The sequence below is a fragment of the Phyllopteryx taeniolatus genome, chromosome 18 (genome assembly GCF_024500385.1).
Source record: "Phyllopteryx taeniolatus isolate TA_2022b chromosome 18, UOR_Ptae_1.2, whole genome shotgun sequence".
NCBI lineage: Eukaryota > Metazoa > Chordata > Actinopteri > Syngnathiformes > Syngnathidae > Phyllopteryx > Phyllopteryx taeniolatus.
The window spans coordinates 16,268,077-16,291,483 of record NC_084519.1 but is presented as its reverse complement, the minus strand read 5'-3'; the positions used below and the strand labels follow the sequence as shown (position 1 = coordinate 16,291,483).

At 44.3% G+C, this 23,407-nt stretch overlaps 1 protein-coding gene and 1 long non-coding RNA gene across 3 annotated transcripts; one reads left to right on the top strand and one right to left on the bottom strand.

Annotated features, from left to right (window-relative positions):
• Positions 1-181: 181 nt before the first annotated feature.
• Positions 182-20,089, top strand: ift172 (intraflagellar transport 172). 2 transcript variants are annotated; one of them, XM_061753791.1, is made up of 49 exons: positions 182-293; positions 419-657; positions 1,135-1,278; positions 1,401-1,513; positions 1,589-1,628; positions 1,761-1,826; positions 2,037-2,116; positions 2,195-2,282; positions 2,782-2,996; positions 3,678-3,801; positions 3,889-3,984; positions 4,314-4,475; positions 4,576-4,629; positions 4,722-4,825; positions 5,426-5,511; positions 5,740-5,852; positions 6,158-6,325; positions 6,419-6,555; positions 6,809-6,916; positions 7,168-7,252; positions 7,350-7,442; positions 7,518-7,595; positions 7,674-7,922; positions 8,555-8,633; positions 8,727-8,847; positions 9,331-9,475; positions 10,457-10,546; positions 10,630-10,727; positions 11,138-11,273; positions 11,568-11,684; positions 11,771-11,913; positions 11,988-12,081; positions 12,146-12,210; positions 13,246-13,426; positions 13,648-13,757; positions 14,663-14,792; positions 15,338-15,436; positions 15,514-15,623; positions 15,697-15,760; positions 16,258-16,344; positions 16,407-16,523; positions 16,628-16,732; positions 16,848-16,967; positions 17,190-17,285; positions 17,364-17,423; positions 18,133-18,231; positions 18,317-18,470; positions 18,564-18,655; positions 18,822-20,089. In XM_061753791.1, exons 2-49 carry the CDS (start codon positions 619-621, stop codon positions 18,909-18,911), a joined length of 5,244 nt encoding a protein of 1,747 aa, XP_061609775.1. In that variant the 5' UTR covers positions 182-293; positions 419-618; the 3' UTR covers positions 18,912-20,089. The 2 variants fall into 2 exon arrangements, with proteins under 2 accessions (XP_061609775.1, XP_061609774.1); XM_061753790.1 differs by having other exon boundaries at positions 187-293; positions 397-657.
• A 55-nt stretch (positions 20,090-20,144) lies between these two features.
• On the bottom strand, positions 20,145-23,054 carry LOC133468208 (uncharacterized). Its single transcript, XR_009785430.1, has 2 exons — positions 22,610-23,054; positions 20,145-20,664 (listed from the first exon to the last, which is right to left on the bottom strand). It is a non-coding gene; the product is annotated as an uncharacterized LOC133468208 (long non-coding RNA).
• Positions 23,055-23,407: the final 353 nt, after the last annotated feature.

Below are 23,407 nucleotides of genomic sequence, written 5' to 3'. Positions count from 1 at the left end.
TGTATTTTAATTTCAAACGTAAATCCACTCGATACAAACACTGATCCAAACTAGATTTTCGTTTTAAAAGCGCCATAAGTGTCCGCCCGAGCGGTAACTAAGGAGATCAGTTTGTTTACTGTACAAGTCTTTCTTTTGACGTCATCAGACAGCGACCTAGTGCGGGTCCTGAGTGCACTTTCAAAGTACCCGGATGTTTATTCTTGTACCTTCTTAGCAAGAACGCAACTGTTAAAATTGCCAATTACCTACATTTTAGACAATATGCATATCTCCTATCTTTTTTTTGGACAGTAAGTGTATTTGTGACCTTCTGCTAACGCGATGGCATCATAATTACGATCACTTTTCAAAAGGTTCGCGATGACGTCGTAATGATGGCGACTGTTCCCTTAGCAAAATAGTGTGTACTTCACAGGACGCGAAGCCAAAGGCAGCCATGAAGTCAGCCTCCTCCATCGCACCGAGCGACGCCTCAGCTTCGTGTTTGCTCTCCAAGTTGTCGTCTTTGCAAGATGCTAGCGTGAAGCTCGTCGCCCAAAGCATCTAATTAGAGAAGAAAACAAAACTTTATCGATACGGGTTTGGCTGGCGCGAGCTTCTCGCAGATGTGCAAACATGCAGCTGAAGCATCTGAAGACGCTTTTGACACCTCAGGTAAGAAGTTAATTTCGTCGAGGCTGAACTGTGGCTTGACGCGAACGATATTAACTTCGAAAACAGCGAACGAGATGTTAATTTTCTCTTCTGCTTCAAAATGTACATCAGGATGTAGTCCGTATTAATAATCGGGTTTGCTTGTTAGCATCTTTGAACGTCTCATGTGTGGTGCGTTTGCGATCTCTGTAAAATTCATCTGCATTAGACGCCCTCTCAAATAACAATCCCAAGAGGTAGTGCATTACATTGAATAACACTCCCTAAACTTTCAATATTTCGAATGGTAACTGCACATCGCTGTTGCGTTTGCGGTTTAAAAAAAAAACCAAATTGCAACATAACTGATTAGCTCGCTATTAGTCTGTGAACAAGAAGTACATTACAGTGACTAACACTGGTTTCAACATTTAGAACTGTTAAATGGCTTATTGACTGACACATAACATCATATATGGCTTTTTTCCGTCCCTGCAGGAGGCTTCGGCCAAAGTGACTTGCATGGCCTGGGCCCCTAATAATGGCAAATTAGCTGTTTGCACCGTGGACCGAGTGGTGCTGCTCTATGACGAGCAGGGCGAGAGGAGGGACAAGTTCTCCACAAAGCCCATCGACTCCAAGGTATCCTTTGTCACCTGTTGTCTTAACATGAACATACACGCAGCACTGGACACATCATTAGTAGCGTCTCGCACTCATTACCTAACAGGTGGCTTAACAGCTGTCTGGTGTTGTCTTGTTAGTACGGGAAGCAGAGCTACGTGGTCAACGACATGGCGTTCTCACCCGACTCCACGAGGATCGCCATCGGCCAGTCGGACAACATCATTTACGTGTACAGGATCGGAGAGGACTGGTAACATGCAGCGTCGCGTCGGCGTCTCGCACTTTCTGTGTACATGTGCATAACAAACTATTCTCTCCTTTGCAGGGGGGACAAGAAAACCATTTGCAACAAATTTATTCAGACAGTAAGTACGGATTGTTTAATTTTTGTTTGTTTGTTACTTGTTCCTTTTCCCAATGGGAATGTGAGCGTGTATGTAGAACAGGTGAGCGTAGAGGAATGATCACTGATCGGCGATGTGTTTTTTTTTTTTCAGAGTTCTGTGACATGCCTGCTTTGGCCAGCAGAGCATGCTATCGCTTATGGTTTAATGGATGGAAAGGTAAGAGCAACATTGCCACTAATCAATCCACAATGTGGTATTTTCTTTTTTAAGTACTTCGCTATAAAGCAAGGAACAGTATTGTATCGTGTATAGTTTTATCGATAATAGTCTAGTGATCGGTCAATCAGACTTTTCTTCTAGCGGTGAGTCCCAGTTGCTGACATGGAAATAGTAATCATATTTTATCATATTTGTGATTCTTCACAGGTTCGCCTGGCCAACGTTCAGACAAACAAGTCATCGCCTATCTACGTCACGGAGTCCTGTGTTGTTTCGTTGGCATCCAAGTAAATCTTTTATTTCTTAATACCCCAAAGTAAGTATAAATATGTTCATTTTTTTTTTACTGTATGTATTCTACTCAGCGTTTCCGGGAAAGGCATTCTGTGCGGCCACGCGAACGGGAACATTGTTCGCTACTTCTTTGACGACGAAGGCTCTGGTGAATCTCAGGTAAACTCAAACTTGTTTTCTAATAAGTACAAGTCAAAACATTAACTACCACTTGCGCAATCTAACAACATCTGAAGCAATAATGGTCGAAATGTTACAGAAAATAATATTGTGCCAAAAAATACACAAACCTGCGTATTCAAAAGCACAAAAATATTAAGGCAAAAAAAAAAAACATTGACTGAAAAATATGAAAATATCAACGGAAAAATACATAAGTATTGGTCAGGAAAAAAATGCTGTGGCCAAAAAAAAAAAAAAAAAAGTTAAAAGTTGACCAGAATTTTAAGAAAGTCCAAAGTAGAAAATGTTGGACAAAATATAAAAATATAAAAAATACAAAATGATTCTGATGAGCAATATGGGGGGAAAAAAGCAAAAGTATTCAACATTTTTTCAAGACAAAGTGTAATGAAAAATGTTTCCCTGACAGCGACAAAATTGTGCATTATTATTTTTGTAAAGCCCGGTTTTTATTTGTTATTATTTTTTTACACAGGGGAAGCTTCTGACGCACGTGTGCCCGCCATACGCTCTGGCCTGGGGCGCCAACAGCGTGGTGGTGGGAGGCTGCGACAAGAAGGTTGTGGCCTATAGCCGCGAGGGGCACATCCTGCAGACTTTCGACTACAGCCGCGACCGCAGCGAGAGGGAGTTCACGGTAGCCGCCAGCAGCCCCAGCGGACAGTCGGTGGTACTGGGCAGCTACGACAGGTTGGTGAGCGGTGGCGTTGTTGTGGGGAAAAAAGTAACTCGTTCGAATATGGAGAATACCTGAAATACATCTTTGAAGACAGTAACGTTTGCAGGTTCTGACCGAGCATAGGGGAGTCGCTTTCCTGTAATCTCATTTGTATCACTGATCTAATTGAACGCCAAGGAACGCGACTGTACAGTGGCGCCTTGAGATAAGAGTTCACTTCTTTCAGTGACCACGCTTGTAGCTCAAAACACATCTCAAATCATCTTTCCCCATCTAAATGAATGGAATTGCTTTAATCTGTTCTAGCTTTCCCCCCAAAAATGCTGTAATAAGAAAAATAGCGCTCTATGTTATATATGTCTTAATTCTGTTACACCTTTGATTGATGTTTAGTTTGACTGCAAACTTCAACTGGGAGTGGCAATGAACAGCTTGAAGCTTCTTTTTTTTTTTTTGTTCACCCTCTACCAAGCTGCTGCTTGGTTTGAAGTGAGTTGAGTTGCGTTCACTGCCACCGTGAGGTGTTTGTATCTCAAGTTTTTGCACTGAAGTCAAAGCAAAAAAAAAAACAAAAAAACAGCCAAATGGAAATTGATATGTCAGAACTCGTAAGTTGGGCGGCACTGTGATAAGTTTTATGAAATGAATGTTCCATTCCGCTGTCCAACCGTGGAGATTTCTATCCTGTCCAGGCTGCGGGTGTTCAACTGGGCGCCTCGGAGGGGCATGTGGGACGAGGCCAAGTCCCAAGAGATCGCCAACCTCTACACCATCACCAGCTTGGCCTGGAAGAGGGATGGATCTCGGCTTTGCGCTGTGAATACTTTGTCATCTCAATTTATGGGGATATACAGTACAATAGACAACAACCTGTTTTCTTTTCTTTTTTTTTTTTTTTTACAGGGGACGCTGTGCGGGGGTGTGGAACTCTTTGACTGCTGCCTGAGGAGGAGCATTTATAAGAACAAGTTTGAAATCACCTATGTGGGCCTGAGCCAGGTACCATGGATCGCAAAAACAGCTCAGTTCTCTCACACTGGATTAGCAGGATTACACACAAGAAATACTAAATATAGAAGACCTGATGGTTCCAGCAGCCTGATTGAAAGATGGAAAACATAACGGACAAGTTGCAAAAGCATTAGATCAGTGGTTCTCTTTTTTTATTCATCAAGTATATTGTGCGAACAAATGATTATTTATTGCATTTATTATTATTATTTTTTTTTTTACCAAAAGTAGATTTATTTTTAAATTAACAATATGACTCAAAAATCTGGTGGTGATCTTTACAAAAGATAGCGGAATTTATTTGGATTGCTCCACAGGTCATCGTGAGGAATCTGTCGACCAGCGCCCGGTTGGTCCTCAAGTCGTACTACGGCTACGAGATCGAGGAGGTGAAGATCATGGGCAAGGACCGCTACCTGGTGGCCCACACCTCCGACACCCTCCTGCTGGGTGACATGCTGGCCAACAAGCTCAGCGAGGTCACACGTTTGAATTACATACACAAGACGGCAGGCTTTTTTTTTTTTTTTTTTTTTTTTCCTCTCACTACCTATAATTATTTTGCCTTAATTTTTTTAGGTGCCGTGGCCTGGCGGTGGGGGAAATGAGAAGTTATTTTTTGAAAACGAGTCGGTAAGTGCCCACTTGAAACCTTTACGGACAAACACACAAAAGGTCAATTAAGGAGTTAGACAAAAGCGAGGTGTTATGTCATTGAGTTGCAGGTGTGCATGATTTTCAATGCCGGCGAGTTGAGCTTGGTAGAGTACAGCGACAACCAGGTGCTGTGCTCCGTCAGAACTGAATTTATGAACCCTCACCTCATCAGGTACTGCACACCAATGCAACACCACGAACGAAAATATCTCAGTCATAACCACGTGATTTATTAATTGTGGAGCTGAATAGATAATTGCGGGGATACATTTTTTTCCCTGAATTGAAAACACTTTTAGTACGTGTTGGATTTAACATCCCCCATAGACGTGAAATATCAACGGACAAGCTCGCCATTAATTTAGCAATATGTTTATTATTGTGGGTGTAGTTTGTAGTGGTGGTCTGCATCATACAGGGGGGCTGCTTCTGATATTTTGGTCTTATTAGACTCGTTACACAATAAACAAGTTGTTAAATACTTGACTCAGCAACTCAAAAACGTGTCTTTCCACTTGAATACACTAGATGGGGGTGTAAAACTGTGTTTGGAAATAATTACTGCACATATTTCAAGTCAAGGACTTTTTTTTTTTTTTTTTGGGTCAATATGTCAGGGATATACAAAAGAATCGAAATGCAGTTCATCCCGCTCTAGTACCAAAAAACACTTTATAAAAAATAAAAAGGCATTGAATAAATACAATGATAAAGAAGTAGTTAGCTATGCGCTTTACATTCAATGAATCATGCGTGTTTTGTGTGTGTCCAGTGTGCGTGTCAATGAGAGGAAGCACAAAGGAGTCCAAGACAACAAAAAGCTTGCGTACCTGGTTGACCTAAAGACCATCGCTGTTGGTAAGCGCGCATGTGTGTGTCCAGTTACGCACGGTCACCTTGAAAAAAAGAAGACAACACCGGCCCCTTTACGTTTTTCCAAACTGCTCACTCTGACCGCTCGTCTGATTTAAAAAAAAAAACAAAAAAAAAAAAAAACAAAAAAAAAAGCAACCGCCTTGCTGATCTTGAGTCTTGACGCAAAGCCAGACTCATCTCCTCTCTTCACCTCTCCCCTCCGCTCCTCAGTGGACCTCGTGGCCGGCTCCACCTTGGGAACCATCAGCCACGACTCCAAGGTGGACTGGCTGGAGCTGAACGAGACGGGCTGCAAGCTGCTCTTCCGCGACAAGAAGCTGCGGGTGAGACTGATGAAATTCAAGTGTAGTGAGCACGACGGACACAGCAAAAGGCTCCTTCGAAAACAACAACAAGAACAACAACAAACAATATAAAAGAATGCAGACCTCTGCCAATATTGTCACCAACCAATGAGTGAATGACTACCACTTCGCATCTAAGACCCCACATTTTTTCTTGGGATATAATTGTAATTTATCCGTATTAGCATTAATTGTTACCCAAATAGAATTGGATACATGTCAGGAGAAAACACACAAAGAAAGTTACACAAACCCAACAAATCCACTGAACATTTCCTTCCCAGCTTCATCTGTACGAGATCGACAGCGGCGTAAAAAGCACGCTGCTCAGCTTCTGCTCGTACGTCCAATGGGTGCCCGGCAGTGACGTGGTGGTGGCCCAGAACCGTGGAAACCTGTGCATCTGGTACAGCATCGACAGCCCAGAGAGCATCACCATGTTCCCCATCAAGGTGAGATGTTACATTTATAAAATTTGGTGTTTCAATAGGATATGATGATTTGAATCCAAAAGTATTGCTCCGTCTGCTCTCGCTCACTTGCAGGGCGACATCAAAGATCTGGAAAGAGCGGACGGCAAGACGGACGTGCTGGTGACCGAAGGCGTCAACACGGTGACGTACACGCTGGACGAGAGCCTCATCGAGTTCGGCACGGCAGTCAACGACGGCGATTATGGAGCGTACGTACTCCGCCGTCTTCACAATGCAGTGTTATATCACGTTTTTTTTTTTTTTTAACAGTATACTTACTTGCTTAAATGCCCTTGCGTGTGAGAAACGAGAGCCACTTTCACAGATGCTCGTTTCAGCCAGGAGAGCATTAAATCAGAAACACAATGAGCAAACTCAGTGTGCACTGTATAAAGGTCAAGTGTTTTTCTAGAGCCCCCCCCCACTGAACCCTAACCAATGTTTGCTTGTGTTTGTCCGCAGTGTCACGGCGTTCCTCGAGACTCTGGAGATGTCACCAGAGACTGAGGCCATGTGGAAGACGCTCCGTAATCTGGCTCTCGAGGCGCGTCAGGTGCACATTGCAGAAAGGTTTGCTAAGTCCACACACGCTCACGCACCCACGAAACTCTCCAATTATTGCAAGGGCGTGTACGATGGTAAAAATGTTTGTATTTTCAGTCGTCCCCAGTATAACCAGTATCAAGCCAACACGGAGGCTAACTGTTTTTTACTTTAGCACATTTTTCAAAAATGCAACTTTTGAGGCCCAGGTCTAATTGATTTAGTATATTTACAAAAAGCTTTCCATGAAGTGACTTTTTTTCCCGGTTGTTCTGTAGATGTTTTGCCGCTTTGGGCGACGTCTCCACTCTTCGCTACCTCCACCAAACAAACCAGATAGCTGAGAAAGTTTCAAAGGAAATGGTGGGTGTTTATATATACAGTACATTCACGACTCGCACAAAGATCCTGCCTTCCCAAAGCTTTTTTTTTGTTTTTTTTTATTCCCCTGTATGTCCAGGGTGGCGATGGGATGACGTTTTATCAAGTTCAGGTTCGCATGGCCATGCTGGACAAGAACATCGAGTTGGCCGAGATGCACTACGTGGAGCAGGTTTGGCTGCGGAGAGAGACTTTACGACAATCGGTCAGTCCAATGCGTGACGCCGAGTGTCCTGTGTTGTCGTAGAACGCCATTGACGAAGCCATTGAGATGTACCAGGAGCTCCACATGTGGGACAAATGCATCGCGGTGGCCGAGGCTAAGGTAGGCTCAGCCCGCGGTCCCGTTGGACTTCACGCAACTGCTGGCGACTGACTTGAACGTTTCGGCGACTGAAATTAGGGCCATCCGGAGGTGGAGACCCTGCGTGGGAATTACTACCAGTGGCTGACTGACACTGGCCAGCACGAGAAGGCTGGCGAGGTGAAGGAGGGCGAGGGAGACTACCAGGGCGCCGTCAACTTGTACCTGAAGGCGGGGCTCCCGGCTAAAGCCGCCCGCCTGGGCGTGAGCCGGCCCGACGTCACCGACAACAGCGACACCGTCAGCCGCATCACCGCCAGCCTCATCAAGGCCGAGTACTACGAGCAGGTGGGTGGTCGTTGATCCTTTGGGGCGGTGCTCTCTGTCACTCTGCCCCATCTACTGTGCCAATGTCGAGTACTGCTTACGTCGTTACCGTGACAACCAGAGGCAGAGCTACTGTAGGTGGGTGTGACAAGGCACGCTGCTTCCCCGCTTTAATAATAGTCTGTTTTTTTATTTTATTTTTTATTTTAGAATAAGTGGTGTAATATTACAGGATTGAAGTCCTTTATTATTGAGAACAAATAGTCTTTTTTATTTTATTTTTTTTTACAACAAAGGGTTCTTTTTCAAAATAAAAAATGTAATGTATTACTATACTGGAAAATGTTTTTTATTATTATTATTATTGAAATGACTTTCTACTTTTGTCAAATTACTTAGTTGGATATCATATTATGACTTTGTTGTTGAAAAATATGACTATATTCTCCTAACATTAAACTGTTCTATCCCAACAAAATACGTCTTTTGTTCTCGTAAAGATTTTTTTTTCTTGATAAAATATGGTTTTGTTTTGGTAACAACTTTTTATTTCCAATGGCATTTAGCGGTGCACACGGTAGTTATGTTTAATTGCCGTTAGGGTTACGAGGGGCTCCGTGGCAAAATTTGAGGATAAATATGTTGTTTTCCAGGCTGGCGACTTGTACGAGAAGACGCGCAGCCACCAGAGAGCTTTGGAGTGCTATTGCAAAGGAGCCGCTTTCAGTAAAGGTACAGTAAGTCGTCACTATCTCACACTCACACACACACACACACACACACACAGAGCGATGTCATATTTGAAAATGTTCCTATGTGGTGCAGCCGTGGAGCTGGCTCGCCAGTCCTTTCCCGCCAAGGTGGTGAAACTAGAGGAGGCCTGGGGGGACTACCTGGTCCAACAGAAACAGATGGACGCCGCCATCACACACTTCATCGAGGCCGGGTAAAGTAGTCTGAAGTGAAGTGAGAGAGAGAGCAAGAGAGAACTTTTTTTTTTTGGGCCAGATGGAGAGCTGAGTGGATGACTCACTCACAAAACCCAACGTGGACTTTAATACTTGCAGTTTGTAGTGTCGGGGAGAACTTTTGGTTGCCTAATTTAGCGCCGTGAGAGGACCAACATGGGCAGCGCGGTGACCTCGTGGTTAGCATTTCCTCCTCACAAAAACATGAATGTTAGCTTCGTTGAAGACTCTAAAGTGTGTCCTACATTTACTGGCGATGTGGACATTGTTCTTTGAAATGTGCCCTGCCATTCGCTGGCGACAAGTCCATTGTCTGTGTCCTTGTGCTCCAGATCGCCCATGACTGGCGCTCAATTTGATCCCTGTCAATCAGAACTTAGCGCTACAATTCGTCGTACAGGTTGATTCACACGTTGTACATGTTTTTTTTTTTTTTTTTTTTTTTTCTCGCCCGAATGCAGCTGCTCCATCAAAGCGGTGGAGGCGGCCATCGCAGCTCGCCAGTGGAAGAAGGCCGTCCACATCCTGGAGCTCAACGAGGACCCGGCCGCTGCCGTCTACTGCCTCAAGATCGCGCAGCACTACGCCTCCATGCAGGAGATGGAGGTGAGCACACTGGAAACACAACTACAGCACTTAGCATCAAGTCATTCCCATCATAGTCATTAACTCCCATTAAATGTTTGCAACTAATAGCCAAAGTTGCCAACATCATGACATGGCAATAATTCAAACGTCGACAGCCTTTGTCACAGCGCTGTGAATAATGGCTGACGGAGAGAGCGGGACAAGATGAGACGTAAAATGCAAAGAGAGGAATAAAAGCGACGCAGGCCGCCAGTTGTGATGAGCTCAGCTTCACCGAGAGCCGCCTCTGCGAAGCTGAAAATAGTCATCTATTTGCGTCCGTTTGCTCCACGGGCACATTCTGCCAAAGTCGTTAAGATAACAAGCTCGCTGCCGCCTGCAGGAAAGTGGGACTCTCTGCAAACGATAACAATAAAGACCATTGAGGCGCACGCACTCCTGCGTGAAACAATGACGTGACACTTTTGAATTGGCAGAACTGCAAAATGTACGTTGATTTCGGCTATCTGTCCATCATCACTTGATTTAATGTACTGGATTTTTTTATTTTAATTTTTTTTTAAATTTTTTTTTATAACACATTAGAACAAAAGTGACGTTCGTTGGGACACTTTGCTTGCATCATGCCTACTCCTGAAATGTTTGCATTTTATTTAGGTAACATATTCCATTTGGTACTTAAACTAAATTTTCCACACAAAATTTAAATGTGTCCAACCTGAAAAAAAAATAAAAATTACAACTTAATATTAATGTTTAAAAAAGTAACAAGAGAGATTAATTAAATTGTGGCTAACTGTGCAAAACGGATCACATCTATCAAAGCCGGCTTGACATGACATTTAACTTGAACAACAACAAATGACCGAAAAGCCAAATTTGTCAGCGATGCGCTGTTTGAACATTCTCAATGAACATTTTATGTTCGGGTTTGAAATTTGAACAAATTTCAACAAATGTCGATTCGAGTGATTGAGCATGTTTGTATGTGTTCTGTAGGTGGCAGAGCAGCTGTTTATCAAAGCAGGCCACATTAAGGACGCCATTGACATGTACACAGCTGTGGGATGCTGGGAGAAAGCTCACAAGGTTCCCTTTGTGTTTTGAAACGATTAAACATTGAACATCAATGACGGTAATAAAGATGCTGTTGTTTTTTTTGTGCGACGCAGTTGGCGCTGACGTGCATGAGCAAGGAGGAAGTCACCGAGCTGTACGTGCGGCGAGCTCAGGAAATGGAGCGGGACGGCAAATTGAAGGAAGCTGAAAGGTAAAAAGTGGCTCTACTTGCCTAAGATGCTAACTTGTTAATTTCAAAGGAAAATAACAGCATTTGTATGTCTAATAAAGTTGTAAAATGGAGTTCTCTACCAGTCACCGGATTTTCTCCAAATCCGACCACAGATTTTGTGCGATTGACAGCAATTTTTTTGGGGGGGGGGGGAGAATACAGCTCCTGAAGCCAGTTTCACTTGGGAACATCAAACTTGGCAGGCTTGACCCACAAAAAACGTCTCAAGCAGCCCCGCTTCAGAGGGTTCCTTCAAACGCAAACTCCTTGAGATTGTATCCCATTGCTAGCAAATTGGAACCACACTGAATAATATTCATTTCTATATTTTCGAGATAAAGTATTTTCATCTGATTTTGCAAATAGAAGACGCGAATACTTTCCCTCAGGTTGTTCTCCACCGTGAACCAGACGGACCTGGCCATCACCATGTACAAGAAGAAGCAGATGTTCGACGACGTGGTCCGCCTGGTGGCCAAACATCACCCCGACCTGCTGACGGAGACCCACCTCCACCTGGCCAAGGTGAACTCCACACACACCTTGAGTCGGGTTTCAGACTTTACGTTCCAGACATTGCGCACGTGTATACGTTGCAAAAGCCGTGATTTATACACGGAAAAGTTTGACCCGAGGCAAGCGCTTCCGAGCCCAAAAATGTTTTGTCGACATTGGCTTGACTCACCTGTACAACTCTACACGAGAAAAGAAAGAAGCCGAAAGAGTGAAAGACTCGTATGACGATGTCAAATTCGTACAATTTTTGTAATTTTTCTGTGCCGTGTAGCAGTTGTTGGTGACTCGTTTTCTGGGCTGCAGGAGCTGGAAGCCGAGGCCAAGTTCGCCGAGGCGGAGCATCACCTGATGGAGGCCGAAGACTGGAAGGCCGCCGTCAACATGTACCGACTTCGTGACATGTGGGAGGACGCGTATAGGGTACACGCAGACCGCACACACGCACGACATGGATACATGCGCACACACACACACACACACATACGATAATCTATTTTGTGCGTCAGATTGCAAAGAGCCACGGCGGCCCCAACGCTCAAAAGCAGGTGGGCTACCTGTGGGCGAGGAGTCTGGGCGGAGAGGCGGCGGTCAAGCTGCTCACCAAGTTTGGCCTGCTGGAGTACGCCATCGAGTCGGCGTCAAACAACTCGTGAGCGCCGTGCCGACACTTGCAGCACGAGCGGGCGAGCGTCCTAATCACGTGTTGTCGTGTCGTTCTTGTAGTTTATTCGATTTTGCCTTCGAACTGGCTCGTCTTTCCAGCAAGGATAAGATACCCGAGATCCACCTGAAACACGCCATGTACCTGGAAGATGAGGTACGTATGGAGCTACCACACGGAAATTCCGGCCTGCTACTAAAGCTTCGCCTTTTGCTCCCAGGGCAAGTTTGCAGAGGCGGAGCTGGAGTTCATTAAAGCGGGAAAGCCCAAAGAAGCCGTGCACATGTGAGTATGCATGCGTCGCGTTTCGTATTGCGCTTTGAAAACCGTTCCGATCCTACACACACGCTATCGATTACAAGCCGAACTGATGACATTTGACGGCGATATAGGAGTCGAAACCTGTTGTTAACTCATGAAACCAACCCATGTTCTACTGCTGATTACGAAAGAGAGGGAAAAGCTAGCAACACTTATTTTTTTGGGGGGGTGAAAGAAGAGAGTCTCTTCTTCTTTTGGGTAAGTTGGGTTCTTATATTGTCACAATGCTCTGCGGGTCATAAAAGATCAGTCAAAATGCTCTAAAACGGCCGGCAATATGGTTAACGCTGCTTTGAAAACAGTGAACGAGTTTATTATTTCAATTGCCAGCAAATATGCAATCCGGATCAGATCCAGCTGGAACTAGATTCGGCATCTATACATCTCATAGCATACACTGCAAAACTAGACTAGAGCTATCTAATCATTTTGGTGGGATCAAATCAATTTGATGGACTCTTTTTTTATTGCAGCTGTTATTAGTATGGGGTTTTTGTTTCATCACATTTTGACAAATAGTGCAATATGGATGCAGATGCGACTTGGTTTGACACTACAGTTCACTGGTAGTCGACACAAATTGGATTGGATTGGATTCGCTCGAGCTAATCTGTTTAATTTCCTCCTACTCCTTTTCAGACTAGCAGTACAGGATATTTGTACTGTAGGTTTTATTTAAAAAAAACATTCTGTTTTGTACGGCATGTTTGAAATAAACTTCAATCAATCAAAACCTCCATTATGTGAGTTATCTATATTATGTAATTGAATGAAATTTTCTCTCATCAATCTAATGCCGCTGTTGCGGTTGTCCTGACGATGGTTGTCGTTGCAGTCCAAGCCTGTTTTTCATATCTCGACGCTTCTGGAAAGATGCATGCCTCCTCTTGTGGCACTCTTACATAAGATTTGGAATTATTGCATCCAATTGTGGAAACTGGAGCTATATTCGGAGAACACAATTTCTGGGACGTGCGCCTGCTTTTGCATCCTTTCCAGGTACGCGCACAACAAAGACTGGGCCGGTGCGCAGCGCGTGGCCGAGAGCCACGATCCAGACAGCGTCCCGGAAGTTCTGGTGGGACACGCCAAGTTCTGCTTTGAACAGAAAGACTACCAGAAGGCTGAAGCCCTCCTGCTCCGAGCGGAGAGATCCGACCTGGCTGTCAAATTCTACAAGGTCAAATGAACTTTTTACTTTTGACTCCGATTGATTTTATTTTATTTTTCTTTCCCAATCACCGGCCCACTACTTTAGGCAATCCCACTCTATTGTTTAGTTAAAAACAAAACTATTATGCGCTCGTATGATTGGCAACAGGTGAATACATAGGTTATATACTGAATACGCAAATATTGATATTATAGCGTTTATGACGTGGTTGATGATGCGTTTGTCAGGACGCGGACATGTGGAGCGACGCCATGCGCATCTGCAAGGAGTACCTGCCCAACAAGCTCTCATTTCTTCAGGAGGAGTACGAGAAGGAGGCCACCAAGAAGGGAATGAGGTGAGGGCCTTCTCTCTCAGACGTGATGTCAAGATGATTACAGTCACTTTCCAATTTGTCTGTAGAACATAACTAAAACTGTCGCATCTCCGCCAGAAGCGAGGCTTCACTCTACACGCATTTAGATCTCGACGTAAATGGAGTCGTACCTCCTCCGCTGACTCCTCCGGTTGCCATGGAGCAAAAACTCTCCTCTGATTAGCTCAGCATTCATCTGCTCAGCGGCCTCGGCGTCTAATGATGCTGAGAGATGTTGGCTTTCAAAAGAATTTGTCTCTGGGGATGACTTGAAGGCCTTCCACCAGTATCACGCATGCACAAAGCTGCAGATCCGACCAGGAATAACTTGGCAGCTCGCCTCCCCCTTGACGACTGGCAGGAGAAAACATCAAACGTTACCCGTGGAAACCATGGAGGAAGATGGCCGTTTTAAGCAAGACAACACTGAATTATTCAACTCTGGCTTCCTTTTGTGCGCACCGATTTTTATTTATTTTTTTTTCCCTAGTATTTGATGCAGTCTGCCTTCTTAAATGGAATGAAGAGCTAACATGAAGGGTGGAAAAAAAAACACGTTCCACATTCAGGCTTCGTTTAGGTCAAAACAATTTGGAAATTGCCGTTTAATTTGGGCTGCAGCATGCTGGTCGAGGGGTCAGTACACGTCGTACATCTACCTCACAGTTCTGAGGTTGGGGGTTCGAATCTGATAGACATATCGTCGCTGTCGGTTAGAAATCGTTTGCTTTTGTGAAATATTAAAGGATTTTTGTCTGATCTTTGGGTCGGCGTGAGCACAGATGCTCTAGAAGATGGATGGATGGATTGGATGTTTCATTTGTACAATTGACACTAAATAGACTCTTAACCGCACAATTGATGATGTGTTCGTGTGTTTCGTCCAGGGGCGTTCAGGGTCTGCTGGAACAGGCTCGGGAGTGGGAACAGTCGGGCGAGTATTCCCGGGCGGTGGAGTGTTACCTCAAGATGAAAGATGACCCCAATGCCGCACTCATGGAGAAGTGCTGGATCAAGGTGAACCTCCTCTTCTCCTTTCCTCCTCCTCTATTTCGACTCTGTGTGCTGCGCCCACAGGTAGAAAATCTTATACGACATGTCAGGATGTACCACATTCGGTTCCGCACAGATGTATCACTCTCACGTCTTTGTGTCAAACTAAGAGCCCTGCTGATTTTCATGTCGCCAACATTAGAGATCGGTGCATGTTTCCAATGAGTACTTAAGCCATGTCCACATATACAGAGAGGAAATTATTATTAAGGACAAAAACATTTTGGCCAAAACAGATGAAAATGTGTGTTTTTTTTTGTTTTTTTTTAATATAAATATCTATGTACACTTGGACATGGTAGTCGAGCATAGATGTTTGATGTCCAACACTGTGCTCGGTTGATGTGGTCTATCATGGAAAGTGGGATCTCTTTCTGCCGCGGGCCCTGAAAAGTGTTATTGACCGGATCAACTTGTTTGAACTGCGACTGAGTGGCCTCGTGTCGTTAAAGCAAACGTGATGGCGCTCTGCTCGGCCCGAAATTTGAACGTTGCGTTTGTGTGTCCAGGCTGCCGAGCTGTCAATCAAATTCCTGGGTGAGGAGCGAGCAGTGAAGGTGGTTCAGGTTGTGGGACCTCGCCTGGCCCAGCTCAGGAAGTACAACACTGTGGGTCCACACACACACACACACACACACATTTTGATTGATCTTTTTTTTTAACGTGTCCGCGTGTCATATTGAAGGCCGCCGAGCAGTACTTGCACGTGGGCCTGATCAAGGACGCTATCGATGTCCTCATGGAGGGGGAGGAGTGGAACAAAGCCAAGAGGGTGGCCAAGGAGCTGGAGCCCAGGTATGACACATGCACACACACACACACCCAACACACTCTCTCTCTCTCACACACACACACACACGTCCCACAGGTACGAGAGCTACGTGGACCAAAAGTACAAGGAACACCTGAAGAACCAGGGAAAAGTGGACTCGGTAAGTCCAATGCACGCCCTCTGCTATATGCTTTGTTTGTATGTGTTGCTGCTCGGTGTGTGTTACAGTAGCTGTTGTTTGAATGTTAAGTGTGTTTCAAGCGGGGTGAGGGCTAAAACTCTATTAAAAATAAATAAATAAATAATAATAAAAATTCCTATATGGCAGACATTCACCTATGGCGAATTGTTGGGCCTGGAACGTGTCCCTGCAATAAACATGGGGTTCACTGTATCGCCAGTAATGTAACAAGATTTCAGTTCTATTTTTTTTTATTTCATATTGATTTATACCCAACAATCAGTTAGTCGATGATTGATTAATCATGCCTCTTCCCTGTGTAGGATAAGAAATGACCAATGAATAGCGGGCATTTCCAGATTGTTCCATTTCTATTTATTTTCTTCTGAACGTGGAGATACTTATTTTTAACACTTTCCAAACTAGAAATGGCAACGATGATGGTGACGATATAACGATTGCGGTTTTGCGTTCAGCTCGTGGGCGTGGATGTCATGGCTGCTCTGGACATATACGCTGAGAGAGGCCAGTGGGACAAATGTTTGGATACGGCGTCCAAGCAGGTAAACAAAAGATGCAAAGATGGCAAGTCGCACGTGCATTTCTGCTTTTGTTGCTATTTCAGAACTTTAAGATCCTCCACAAGTACGTGGCCTTGTACGCCACGCACCTCATCAAGGAGGGCTGCGCCCTGAAGGCGCTGCAGCTCTACGTGCAGCACGGAGCGCCACCTAACCCACAGGTAATACCAAGAAGAAGCAGCATTGAAGGAGACCTATTCTGTGTTGCAGATAAAGTACCAGTAAATATCTCTCACTCCGCTTTTTTCCTCCCTTTTCTCCTCAGAACTTTAACATCTACAAGCGGCTGTTCCTCGACATGCTCCACCTTCCCGACGCTACGGAATCGTACCGCACTTGGGCCGACCTCCGCAACGTTCTGCTGCAACTGGTAGCCTAAACAATCACAAGTTGCAATGTCACCGTCGCCTTAAAGAAATGAGTCAATATGTCCATCGTTTCTTTTTATTGATCTCTTTATTTCTTTTATTTTTTTTTGACATCAGTGTGAAAACTTGTCCAAGTCGGCAGGCGAGAACTCTTCGGCTCACGAGGACTTTGAGCAGATGCTGCTGATCTCACACTACTACGCCACCAGAGCCGCCACTAGCGGGCTGGAAGAGCTGGTACGTGCAACAGTTCTGGTACAACAGTGAAGAATTTTAGAGCGGCTGCTGGAGAGACTTCAGTTTTCTAAATCCTCAAAACTGCTCAGGTCGCACCACACAGCCCATGACTTTGTAAACGTTTGAGCTCCAGGGCCACATTTGATTTTTAAAATGGACGGAGGAGCAGTTGACATTAAAAAAAACAAAAAAACTAAAAACCCACTCGTTGTTGTTTGAAAGACGAGCATCTCGGCCAAGCTGTCCGTGTCTCTGCTGCGTCACACCGGCCTGGTCCCTGCGGACCGAGCTTTCTACGAGGCCGGCCTGGCCTGCAGGGTTAGTACTTCTTCTGTTGTGTCTCATTTTCTCCACGTTTTTTCTTACCTTTCCACCCCGTTTTCCTTCTCCCGACAGGCAGCCGGCTGGGAGAACATGGCCTTCATCTTCCTCAACCACTTCCTGGACTTATGCGATGTGAGGCTCCTTGTAATGTTACGTGTCAAACGTAGCACTTATCATAAATTGTCCTTTTTTAATAGACAGTGGGGCCTCGGAATGCGAGTGACCCGACTTATTTGATGCCACTCTTAATTGAAGTTGACTGTCAAACTAAACATAAAACAAAGAGAATAACACTTTGTGTATTTAAAACCAAACAACTTTGCCTTAAGAACGGCCCCGCTAGCTGCTTAATGCTAACATATAATGGCAAAACGCCATAGATGGGCTAACAATTAGCATTGATATTCATGGCGGTATAACCCTTTAAGCAACGAATATTTAAACAAACGGAGCAACACGTAGACAGACAATATAGGAATACTCACAGGCATACATTCTTTATCCTCTGCGAAAAACGACCAATATTATTGCACCTTATTGAGTCACTCAGCGTAGTTGTCTCTTCTTCGCTTCTCTGTACAACTGTATTATACTGCCCCCAGGTGGCCAAGGTGGGCACATCAGTAGGAGCAGCACGATGATTTGAATTGAAGCATTGCATCATTAAGCACAAACTGATTCATTCGTTACAGTCTGTTTAATTATGTTATTACTATGTTTTTTTCAAATACAATGTCGTAGAGGCTTATTTGGCTACTATTTTTTTATTCATACACATCAATGTCAATTAAACCGCTGCTCTGTATTAAATATAAAACGTCTATTGACTGCTCCGTGCCAGGCCATCGCCGATGGGACGCTGGACTGTCTGGATCACTCGGACTTCTCCGACACGGACATCCCCTTCGAAGTTCCCCTTCCCAGCAAACCTTGTGTCCCTGTAAGGACCACTGGATGGCCCTTAAACACACACACACACACGCCACAGTACACACCCATCGAAGGTGTGTGCGTGCTTGTTACAGGACTCCCGGCGGGAGGAGATCCGCAACTGGGTCCTGACGGTGGCCGTGTGCGGTCGCCTGGAGCAGGTTCTGCCACGAGATGAGAGGAACTCGTACGAGGCGTCGCTGGTGGATGCCAACAGCGGTCTTCGCTCGCTGCCTTGTGTTCTCACCGGTAAAACACACACACACACACACACACACACATATTTGGCTGCAGAGCCATAGTTGGATGTCTAAAAATGTCTCCATGTTTTCCCACGTCCAGGCTACCCCGTTCTAAGGAACAAGGTCGAATTCTCGTCTGCGGGAAAAGCTGCCAATAAAGAAGACTGGAATAAATTCCTCATGACCACCAAGGTGAGTGAGGACACATGAACCACGTTGATGTTTTGCAAACGACAACATCGCCGTGTTTTTCCTCTTAACGACAACGCGGCATTTTTCAAAAAGAGGATCAACACGTTTTAGTTATTGTCACTCGTTTGGATTCATGCCGTGATTGGACCCTCTTGTGCACGTTCAGACCAGCCACAGTCCAGAGTGTCAGGACGTCCTGAAGTTTGTCAGCCAATGGTGCGGCGGCCTCCCCGCGTCCGGATTCTCCTTCCACTGACGCCTGCAGAAGGTTCTCAAGGATTCCATTTTTCAATTATTTATTATTTATCATTATTATTACTACAACTCTCGATAGTTTTTTTTATTGTGTGTTTGTTTCCCCGTGTAAGTGGCCTCAAGCGTCTTATTTTGTTTACTCCCGGTGAGTCCATTCACATTCAAATGAACTGAACTGAGTGGCGTGTCGATCGACGAAACTTTCCAGATGTTGAGGATGAAATACACGCACAGACAAAAGTGAAAAACAGGCAGTTTTATTTCTGCTCAGTGAAATAATCTGAAACGAAAGAGACTGGAATTTGCCCAAATGCACATTGACAAGCCACAATGTCTGTGTGACGATTTTTCTTTTATCCGCGTGTGTGTTTGTGTTTATTACTCAACAGTTACGATGACTGAATGTTGTCAGATCCTTACGGGTAACACAATATTTTCTTATTTCCGTCATCGTATGCTTCTGGATGAAAACTATTCATCCAAACGTCATGGCAACGCCTACATCCGCGGTAGTGTCACGTTTAAGATCTAGAGATCACCTAAAAGATGAACACGTATATATTTGTTTCATGTCCACTTGCATATGTATTATGTATACGTACTGTATTTATATTCTAGACAAGTGAAGCGGTGTGAATATAGTGCGTTTGGAAAGTATTCACATTGCTGGAATATTTTTCTCCGTTTTCCGTTACACCCTTATTCCAATTATTATATTTTTCTACACACGACGCCCCATAATAACACCATGAAAAAAAGTGCCGCCGCTCCTTCCCATCCAAATGTGTTTTAGAAAAAGAAAAACTGAGAACTCGCATGTATTACGGGGCTCTTGCGTGTAGAATTTCATCCATTTTTCAAATAAGGCTGTGACGTAACACAATCTAGAAAAAGTAAAGCGCTGTGAATACTTTCTGGATTTTTTATTTTGTTTTTTTGCATTCTTCTGAGTTGTCCCATCTCATCACCATGGAGACACATTCCTCCATCTCTCAGGAGAAGGGCTCATGTACTCTCGCTGGATGGCGTCATCACCAACTTTTTTTTTTCCGTTAGAAAGTCAACGTGCTTTGAGGACGCACAGACAAACCAAAGAGTCGCTGGCAATGTGTGTACCAATGTCCTTTATTTGGTCGAACAAATACAATAAATCATTTTAAGCATTCTGTGCACATACTATTGGCTTTTTTTTTGTGTATTAAAATGGAAAAAAAGGGCATCCACACACACAAAACACAAATAAAAACTTTATTTCATTGTGGGAGTACCGTTTACAAAAAGATAATAACGCTGTCAGAGAGGGTTTACTTTTCTGCAACTATACCGCATCACACACAGGTTTCTAATATTTCGGTTGCCATATTTAGTTGTATAGAATATTAGAAACCTCTACAAACCATACAGACACAAGTATTAGTTGTACAGTAGAAAACATCTGCAATTTACAAAAAAAAACTGCAGTACATAAGTGAATTTATTACCACTTTATTTTAACAAAATGTAATAACATACACATACAATGGCACACACATTTTCTTCGTGTTTTCTATTAAATAATAATAAAAAATAATACAAGGTTGTTTTATAACTGTTATAAGTGTGACTAAACAGTGGTGGGTGAAGGCATTTTGAAAGCAAATATTCACCATGTTACTGCAGGCATTAGCGTGCTAACCAGCTAGCCGCAAATTGTTACGTAGTACCCGACTAGACCTTAGGAGGAGCTAGCGAGCTGGTTCATTCTTCAGTCTGCCCTTCAGCGTAAAAAGAGAACACACAGAAACATTTTTAGGATGTTTTAACAATGAAGTTTCACAAAAACAAAGGGTTACATAATCTTTGTGTGTGTGTGTGGGGGGGGGAAACGTCCCACTTTTTTTTTTTTTTTTTTTTTTTAGCATGGTGCAAAATTATAACTTCTGTAATATTTGTTGCATTGTTAATCTAATTTAGCATGTTCATTAAAATTTATTTGTAATTATAAATTAATCCAAAAAAATAAAAAATGGCAACAAATTTATAAAAATTAACCAAAACTATCAACTATTTTACATACACATTTTAACTTGACAAAAAAAAAAAATGTAAATGTATATATATTTTTTACCTAATCTGTCCCTTTTTAAAAATCGAATGTGCCCATGGAGCACAAAGGTTTGCACACCCCTAAGATGTGGACCAACATTTTATTATAAGCTTTAAATTGACAAGTAAAATAATGTTGATCAGCTGCCGTCCTTTTTGGTGTGAGCTAGATCTTGCTTGTTTAAAAAAAAAAAAAATAATAAAAAAGACAATGAAGGCCTTAAACACAACGTGACAAAACCTTCATTTTGGACTCTGGTCGATCCCCAAAAATATTTGCACACCGAGTTTAGCTCATCCACTCCTTTAAATCACATACATGCTCCATATACTCCATGATGTCACATACAGATTTTTTTCTCAACATGGCGTTTATGAATTGTTACTCACATGCTGCTGCTGTTATTAGGCCTCTCTCTTGGCATTCACCGCGTGCCTTAATTGTATGGACATTTAAATCAAGGTCCGCTGTGAACACGATGAGAGACGAGCCGCTTATCACGTGACCGCCGACTGCATCGGCTGGCCTACTTTTCCTGCAGCCCCCCAACCCCCACCCCCCGCCAACGTGGTACACTCTGGTCAATTCCGCCGCATCCCTCCTGTGTCATCCTTCCACGCATCACCTCCGTCACCTTCACTTGTGACCTTGTGGGTGCCACTTCAACTGAGTGAGTGCACAAAGCGCATATAAGTCAAATGTCGAAGAATTACGCTGAGATCATGTTGATGCAATGTGTTTCCATTTGAGCCTCAAAATCCTTTCTCTTCATGTGGATGGCAACCGAGTGGCAAGAGACCTGAGGGTGTAAATTACCATTTTTTTCGACACCCGCGACACTGGATCTCGCATTCAGTGCATCACGGGGCGCAAATGGTGCAGGTTTTTGTGCACAGGCGGCAGGTAAAAGCAGCAGAATGGCCCTCAGGCAGCACTTCGGCCCATTAAAACCTCCAGCCTCCATTATCCAGCAGCCATAATGCACCTTCTTATAGAGCGCTGCATTAATGGCTCAGCTGCAGGGGTGGTAATGGAGGTGGGGTGGGGGGTGGGGGGGGGTGGGGGGGGGGGGGGGGGGGGGGGGGGTGAAAAAAAAGATGATGCTGATGCTGGGACTTGACATCATTACACATATCAGACAACTCTCCCCCCCTTAAAAAGATGTACAAACAAAAAAAGGACTTCCTGTAGCATTTTTGTGTGCAAATGCAAATGACCCAGATAGCTTACAGCAGCTTCAAATGCGGGGGTGGGGGTGCTCGCCCGCCCGCCTGCCTGCCTTTTGTGGGGGTCGTGCGTAAACCTGACACCCACAGAATAGAAACCATTCCAATTGCAACAGAATCACAAGTAGCAGGTCCCGTGGGCATTGAAAAGATGTTAAATGGCCTGTGCAGTATGTTAAACGTTATTTAAGAGGATGCATGTATTTTGGACGAGGGCGTGTGCGCAGCCTCGAACATGTTGCGCATGCACAGCACAGGCGCACATTGCGTCTTTTTTTTTTTTTTTTTTTTGTAAGGCGCAGCGCCGAAAATAAGGTTTAAGAAAGACAAAATGAAATATGTTTGATTCAAATGAAATCAAATCATTAAGTACAGTTGAAACAATACCTTCCGAGGCGAATGGCGCAGATTGATTTTTCTTTCTTTTTTTGTTTCTTTTTCCCTTTTCCCGCAAGGATGCCTGCGCAAGCCGACGCGGGCGAGACTTTGTCCGACGATCGAGCGCTTTCGAGCGGCTTACCGAGCGCGCAATAGCCCGTCCTCGGAGCCCAACGCCGGAGGGATGAGGATGCTGCGGATGCTGAAGGGCAGGGATGCGGACGCCGGACCTACATCCTTTTGTTGTTGTCGCTGCTGCTGCATACCCAACTGAATCCAGGGAAGCTGGCGAGGCATTCCAACCAGAATTGTGGATCGTAACATCTTTTTAGGAGCGAATGAGGCTGCAGCAGGATGAGGATGAGGATGAGGAGCTGGGCGCAGTCAGATGGAGAGGATGGGGAGGGGTGGTCCTGTTACATCCTCAGCCTCCAGCTCTACACCCCCCTCCCACTCCTCTATGTACCACCTCGATGAGGGCCCAGTCTATCATGTGCTGTTTTTCTCTCCCCCCCCCCCCCCCCCCCCCCCCCCCTTTAATCCAACATGACCAAGTCAAATATGAGCTAAATAGTCACGGAAGCACACGTATTTACTCCCCCAAAGGGACACAGTGAATGTTTATTGTACTTTCAGGGTATTATATGTAAGGAATTATGTGGTGGCAAAAAAAGAGAGATGCTGTGTACTGTTTTTGTTAATATTCCGATGTAGGAGTTAAATGGAGGCCTTGGGTGTCTTGAGCTATGAGGATCTGGCTGCAACTTGTTTTCACTGCTGTGCAAACAATGCAGAATGCAGCTCACT